Raw genomic sequence first — 8,172 nt, 5'->3', positions numbered from 1 at the left:
TTACCTTGCTCCGGGACATGATACACTACCAAGATTCATACTAATCATCCGATCAACCGAGTCATTTGAATCCAAACCATGGCCCGACTGTGTCCTAGCCATCTCAGAAGCCAAACACTCACTCAACTCCGTCAAACTTGACTCATGGTTGGCCTTCTATGACCAGTAAGAGCTAAACAAGCCATTGCTACTTCAACAGCTTTCCACACAGAATTAAGGCTGAAGTCTCCTTGTAATCTTGAATCAATAATGCTCTTTATGTCACCTTTGGCAACCAAAGAACTCACCCAATCTCTCATGGGAATCTTCTCATGCTCGTCGATTCTCGCAATAACTGGCTTGCAAGTTATTATCTCCAAGAGAACGACACCGAAGCTGTACACGTCGCTCTTTTCTGTTAACTTGTTTGTCGCATAATACCTGCATATGCATATCAAATTATGAAACTAGTACAAATATTTGATCGGAATTCTTTATTTTAAAGTCTAGACCCTGATTCTTCGTACAAATACAAAACCTTTTTAATAAGTCCAAAAACAAAACCTTGCGAGTTATGGGCCACATCAAATATGTGGCCTAGTTTCTTCAGTTTGCTGCTTTATTTTACTAATCTTTGCGAGTTAAGAAAAATATTGGGGTAACAGGACCAATGACTTTGGTGAAAACCAGATAAAAAATGGTGAATTCTATGTACTTACTCAGGGTCAAGGTATCCTGGAGTGCCAGCCACAATCGTGGACACATGAGTGTTATTTTCAGTGGGAAAAGACTTAGACAGCCCAAAATCAGCAAGTTTGGCCTGGAATTTTTCATTTAATAAGATCTTTGTGGACTTCACATCTCTGTGAACTATTGCTGGCTTGCAGCCATTATGCAAATATTCAAGTCCTGTAATTTTAATCAATTCAATTCAAAGTAGCTAGTTAGTTTACTTCACAACCAACCAAAAAAAAAAAAAAAAAAAACAAAATGATGCAAATGACCATCTGCTATCTGACCTTGTGCTGATTCCACTGCCATCCGAAGTCTTCCTTCCCAACTCAAGACGTTTCTTCTACTATCTGCATCCACTGGACAGAAGTAGATATTGATCCTCAGAAGCCATGCGCAAAGTATATGACAAATAAAAGATAAAACAATATGGGCAGTGAAAGACACACACACACACATATATAATACATATGGACTCTTCCACGGAAATGACTACTGCTCAGGAAGGCCATGAGTTGAAACACAACAACGTATGGTAGAAAATAAGACAAGTGAAAATTTTAGAACACTGCAATTCCTTGCTATTGGTAAAGCTATCCTTCAATATAGCTCTATACCGGGGTTTTGCAGGACTTGAAAGGAAGTTCATCTAGAAAAATTAAGAGATACTTTAAAGGAGTACCTTAATCCTTGTCCCAGAAAAATTTATTTAAAAACTTCACAAACATCTAAGTATCTTCACAGGTGCAATAATAACAGTCAAAAAGCATGAGAAAAAGATTTTGTTTCAAACGTTGAAAACCAAGCATTAAAAAACAAGTAGTTTTTTGGTTCAAGATAGAATGACAACATTGGTATTTTGGTATGCCCTTCTCTCTTCATGTTTCTCTGTAATCCTAGGGAATAATCTTCTTCTATTTAAGAAATCTCTAAGCAATTAAGGAGACCCTTAGAGAGTCACTATTAACAAGAAAGCAATAGAAGAGAAGAAATACTAGAACAAAGGTACCAAGGACATGAGTTAAAAAGGACATAAATTCTCTAGAAGCCAGAAATATTTGGCATTGTTTGTTACAATAATGCATTTTCTTAAGTGTACTACCTTGCTTGCAGAGATGATTCACTATCGAAATTGATACCGTTTATTTCTCCTGTAATATCAGGCTCAATGCCACGACTGTTCTTTTTTCGAGCTAACTCCATTGCCAAGCACTCTTTCAATATTACCACTACTTCATTCATATTTGGCCTTTATGACAGGCACAAGTCAGTGCTAGCTCAACAGTCTTCTTTGCAGAAATAGCATCAAACTCTCTCAACAAACAAGGATCAATAATATCTTCAATATCTCCTTCTGCAGTCATGGAAGTAACCACCTGACTTATGTGAATGTGTTCCTCTTCATTTTCAGCTTCTGCTACCACTGGGCAGCTTCTGATTATCTCCAGAAGAACAACCACGAAACTATAAACATCACTTTTCTCGTTCAATCGATTTGTTACATAGTACCTAAATAACAATTAATAAAATAAATAAATCAAAGCTCATAAAACAATTTGATTAGAATTTCGTAAGATGACCGGATGAAAGTTTGCTTACTCAGGGTCAAGGTAGCCAGGGGTTCCAGCAACAACTATGGACACATGAGTGTCACCTTCTATGGGGAAAATTCTGGAGAGGCCAAAATCAGCTAATTTGGCTTCAAATTTTTCGTTCAATAAGATGTTTGTTGACTTAATATCTCTGTGGATTATGGGCGGCTTACAGCTTTTGTGCAGGTATTCTAATCCTGTGTTTTGAATTTCAGAAAATGTCACTTTAGCTGAATGCTAAAGGTCTTGTCTAAAGAATTTATTCACTAACCTTGAGTTGCACCCACTGCTATCCGCAATCTGTCTTCCCAACTCACAACAGTTCCTTTTCTATATGTATATGTATATAAAACTGAATCAACATCATCTCGCTTCCTCCATAGTAAGAACAAGTTCTAATAATATCAAGACTAATATATGAGCAAATTAAAAAGTATGCTGTAGTATGCATATATGTTTAGCAAAAAGTTTGAAGGGATCTGACCAAAAAGATGCTGCTGTAGGTTTCCATTAGCCATGTATTCATATATAAGTGCCAAATGGGCGCCCTCATTGCAGCACCCAACAAGATTTGTTAGGTTTCTATGATGTACTCTCATCAGAAGTTTAAGCTGAAATTCAATGCCACAACTATAATGTCAAAATGAAATAAGGCCAAATTATCTGCATAAGTTAAAGTTGCTATGTACCTCTGCCTAAAACTCTTTATGTCGTTTCCTTGAAGAGGAAGAAAGCATTTTCACAACTAGTTGAGTATTGTCATCCAAGTTGCCATGGTAAACTGTTCCAAATCCTCCTCTGCCAAGAACCCTCTTGAAGTTATCAGTAATCTTCAAGACCTCCGAATATGTGAATTGTCGACCTTCAAGCTCAAGTGAAACTTTTGCATTGTCTTCAGAAGCTGATATGATATTCATAAGTTCAACAAGACATTGTTTATGTGTAAGGGTCTTCTTATTTGTAGAAATTTTTATGTCTTCTATGACTTAAAAACTTTTATCGAATAATGCAGAAATTAATATTCCTATACATTGTTGTTTTCTTCTTCTGAGACTCCACCAAGTAGCCAATGCTATTAAGATGATTAACAATGTGGCAGCTGATGCTACTCCTGGAATAACAAACTTGGCTTTGTTTTTCCTTTGGCATGGCACCGATGTACAAAGATGTGGATTCCTAGAAACACTTTAATGTGTTATAGCAGCAGAGGAAAGCAGAAGTTAGAATATCATACATAATTAACTACTAATAATAATCAATTTAATCCCTACAATGTGTGCTATGATTTTTTTCAAAACTTAAAATGAAACACATAATTAATTTTGAATCTCATTTTTCACTAAACTTCTGCAAAGTGAAAAGGGTGTAACATTCAGTACATAGAAATTGCTCAACATGAGTCTATACTAAGAAATTCTCTTGATGTGGCCATTGTGATTTTTGCTAAAAGAGCATATATAGAATACCTTAATAATAGTGAATCATTGTTTGATCTTTCAATGAGTTCAACCGGAAGAAAACTAGTGAGGTTGTTTCCTGTTAAGTTTCTGCAAAGTAGATTATAACAAAAATGATTCTCTTTCACTTCCCTTCCCAGGAACATTTTATTTATAGCCCTCAAAGATGACATTTTAGCTAGAAGTTCTGGAACCAATCCTGTCAAATCGTTGCACGATAAGTCCCTAAAAATTATTGTTCAGTTTTTCATATCAAGATATTTGGAGGGTTTGAAAGCAGTTATCAAAGACAAAATAGGGGTTCAAGTAATGTGGAATTTAGCAGAAGCATGAAACTTTGTATTAAAGGCTGAACTGTTGTTGCAAGAGAAGGGTAGACCAGACTATTCGGGCAAGAATTATAGTGGGCAGAATTATAGAACAAACAGTGAAAAGAATAAGGCAAGTTAGGATGTCCCTGCATGCAATGATCGGTTCAAAGAAGAAAAGGCAGTTGGAAAACAGAAGATGATAGATACAAAAGAAGGGCAGCAAGCTGCTAATCCCTATGCAAAACCGACCCCTAAAAAGTGTTTCAAATGTAACCAAGCTGGTCATAGATCCAACGACTGTCCCCTTAGAAAAGCATTCCATGTTGTGGAACGAGGAGAAGAGGATGATGAAGTTTATTGTGGTCCAGATGGGGATGATGATGAGTATGAGGATGATGAAGATGATGGCCAAAACTATGTGGTGAGGAGACTGATGTTTACGCCAAAACAAGAAGACAACACCTAGCGACATCAATTATTCCGAACCAGGTGCACTATCAGTAACCTTTTATTTGATGTGATTATTGACAGTGGTAGTTGTGAAAACATTATTAGAAGAGATGTCGTTTAGAAATTGGGTTTGAAAATTGGGAAGCACCCCAACGCATACACTATCGAGTGGATTAAGGCAGCGGAGAAACTTCAAGTAACAGAGCGGTGCAAGGTTCCTTTTTCCATTGGTGAAGAATTTCACACAAAGAAAAGAAAAATTAAAGAAAATCAAGAAACGAAAAATAGAGAGAAGAGAGGAAGAGTTCTGGAATTTTCAGTTTCAATTTCTCTAACTGCCGAATAACAGAGCAGGTGACTGATTTATACAGCCTATTTACAATGCGCAGCGTTTTACGCATATTACAAACTTTTACAATTGTTTGTAAACATTGCAATACAGAGATGAAGTATATTTTGATGTTGTGGATATGGATGCTTGTAATTTATTATTTGGCAGGCATTGGCAATTTGATGTGGCAGCACAACATGACGGGAGAGAAAATACCTATAAGTTGGAGAAAGATGGCGTCAAATTCACCTTGTTGCTAATGAAAAAGAGTTACAAAACCAAAGCTTCTAAAGTGGAGGGGTGGACCTTGTTTATTGTTACGCATTTGGGGTCAGAGTCAGAAGCTGCTTTCAAGGCGTCAAGGGTGATGCGTGCACTGATTGTGAAGCAAATATTGACGACTGAAGAGGAGTTGAAGACATAAGAGTACCCAGAAACAATCAAGCCATTGTTAGAAGAATTTAGTGACGTGATGCCGGAGGAATTATCCGACGGGTTACCACCTACAAGGGATATTCAGCACCATATTGATCTAATTCCTAGAGTTAGCTTGCCAAACCTACCTCATTATAGGATGAGTCCAAAGGAGAGCAAAATTCTGAAAGAAAAGGTGGAGGAATTATTAGCAAAAGGGTACATCCAAGAGAGCATGAGTCCATGTGCAGTTCCTGCCTTACTAACGCCAAAGAAAGATGGGAGTTGGAAGATATGTGTGGATAGCAGAGCAATAAATAAAATTACTGTAAGGTACAAGTTTTCGATTCCTAGGCCGCATGACATGCTTGACAGGTTGCATGGGGCAGAACTATTTGCGAAGATTGATTTGAGGAGTGGATACCACCAGATTCGAATTAGACCCGGGGACGAGTGGAAAACAACTTTTAAGACAAATGAGGGCTTGTATGAGTGGCTTGTGATGCCATTTGGGTTGTCAAACGTGATAAGTACTTTTATGAGAGTAATGCATCATGTATTAAAACCTTTTATTGGGAAATTTGTAGTTGTTTATTTTGACGATAATCTGACTTATAGTCAAGCAGACGAAGAGCACATTCAACACTTGCGTGAGGTACTAACACTTTTGCAGAAAAACAAGTTGTACGTGAACCTAAAGAAGTGCAGTTTTATGACAAAGAGGTTGTTGTTCCTAGGCTATATTGTTGGGGTAGATGGTATTCGAGTAGATGAAGAGAAGATTCGCAATTAGGGAGTGGCCTACCCCAAAAATAGTAAAGGATATACGAAGTTTCCACGGGTTGGCGACCTTTTACAGGCATTTTACCAGAAATTTCAGTAGTATTGCAACACCTCTTATAGAATGTCTGAAGAAGGGAAGTTCCAATGGAGTGAAAAGGTTGAAACTAGCTTGGTTGTGTTAAAGGAGAAACTGTGCATTGCCCCTGTTTTAGCACTGCCCAATTTTGAGGCCTTGTTTGAAGTTGAGTGTGAAGCTAGTGATGTAGGAATAGAAGTTGTCCTTTCACAAAATAAGAGGCTAGTAACTTACTTCAGTGAGAAACTCAACAATGCGATGCGTAAATGGTCTACGTATGATAAGGAGTTTTATTATGTTGTGTGTGCTTTGAAGACTTGGGAGCAATATTTAGTGGGGCGTGAGTTTGTTTTGTACTTTGCCCATGAAGCATTGAAGTATTTAAATAGTCAGAAGCAAATTAGTAGAGACATGCATGCTAGGTGGACTCAGTTTCTGCAGAAATTTCCTTTCAAGCTAAGGCACAAAGTAGGAATACAAAATAAAGTAGTAGATGCTTTGAGTAGACGCATTGATTTATTGGTGACCATGAGACAGGAAGTTGTGGGGTTTGAGACAGTGAAGGAATTATATGAAATAGATGAAGATTTTCAGAAGATATGGGAACAGTGTGTTACAAACCAATCTGCTGGAGATTTTCACATTCATGATGGGTTTCTCATGCGAGGAAACCAGCTTTGCATCCCTAAAGTTTCCTTGAGAGAGAAGCTTATTCGAGATTTGCATAGTGAAGGTCTTGCTGGTCACCTCAAGCGTGACAAAACGCTTGTTGTAGTTGGTGATCGATAGTATGGGCCACACTTGAGGAGAGGCGTGACAAAATTTGTTCAACGATGTTACATATGCCAAAGTGCCAAAGGGTAGTCCCAAAACACTAGTTTGTATATGCCTTTGCCTGTTCCAGAAAATATTTGGGAGGATCTATCTATGAATTTTGTGCTTGGATTGCCTCGGACACAAAGGGGCGTAGATTCTGTTTTGGTTGTGGTTGACAGGTTTTCCAAGATAGCACACTTTATTCCTTGTAAGAAGACATTAGACGCAAATGAAATAGCCAAATTGTTTTTCAAGGAGTTTGTCTGTCTGCATGGAGTGCTTAAATCCATTACTTCTGATTGAGACAACAAATTCCTTGGCCATTTTTGGAGAACATTGTGGAGAAAGTTCGATTCGTCTCTGAATTATAGCAGTACGGCTCATCCATAAACTGATGACCAATTGAAGTTGTGAACAGAACTCTTGGCAATTTGATTCAAAGTATCCGTGGAGATAAACCAAAACAGTGGGATGTAGCCTTATCACATGTGGAATTTCTACAATAGCGTTACTCATAGCGCCATTAGAAAGTCTCATTTTTCTATTGTGTACACCAAGCCCCCGTAACATGCCCTCGACTTAATCAAGCTGCCGAAAGTTCCTGGTGTTAGTGTAGTGGCAGAAAGTATGGCTACTCAGTGGCAAGATGTTCAAGCAAAGGTGAAGAAGAAGTTAGAGCAAGCTAATGCCAAATACAAGAAAGCTGCAGACCAACATCGCAGAAAACAGATCTTTGAAGTTGGCGATCAGGTTATGGTGTTTCTTAGAAAGGAAAGGTTCCTAGTAGGGGCGTATAGCAAGTTGCAGCCTAAGAAGTATGGGCCTTACCAGATTTTGCAAAAGATCAATGATAATGCCTACATTGTGGATCTGCTAGACACAATGAGAATTTCCAAAACGTTTAATGTGTCAGATATTTACCCATTTCACTCCTCTGAGAAACCCTTGTATCCCGATACCTAACTTAACTCAAGGTTGAGTTTTTCTCAAGTGGAGGGGACTGACGTAGAATGTCTGGCAGATGAATTCATGGAGTGGGCTGAACGTGAGAAGTACGTGCGTAAAGTCCAAAGGGCCTAAATGAGCATGCCCCATTCAAATGGCCATAACTTTTTATCCGAGAAGAGTTACGGGACCTGTAAGATACCCTTGGAAAGCTTATTTCGATTCCGTTGACGTGGCAACTACTTTAGCTGGTTGAAGGTCATTTTCGATGTCAAAATCCATTGCT

The 8,172-nt window shown here is 38.2% G+C and overlaps 1 protein-coding gene across 1 annotated transcript; it reads right to left on the bottom strand.

Annotated features, from left to right (window-relative positions):
• LOC116127348 (probable LRR receptor-like serine/threonine-protein kinase At1g51880) lies at positions 1–3,220 on the bottom strand. Its single transcript, XM_031412995.1, is given in 6 exon segments — positions 1–137; positions 140–420; positions 699–888; positions 999–1,061; positions 2,788–2,914; positions 2,993–3,220. Coding segments are annotated over 6 exon segments (1,026 nt in total).
• Positions 3,221–8,172: the final 4,952 nt, after the last annotated feature.

This window comes from Pistacia vera, unplaced genomic scaffold (genome assembly GCF_008641045.1).
Source record: "Pistacia vera cultivar Batoury unplaced genomic scaffold, PisVer_v2 Contig190, whole genome shotgun sequence".
NCBI lineage: Eukaryota > Viridiplantae > Streptophyta > Magnoliopsida > Sapindales > Anacardiaceae > Pistacia > Pistacia vera.
This window is presented reverse-complemented; position numbering and strand designations above follow the sequence as displayed.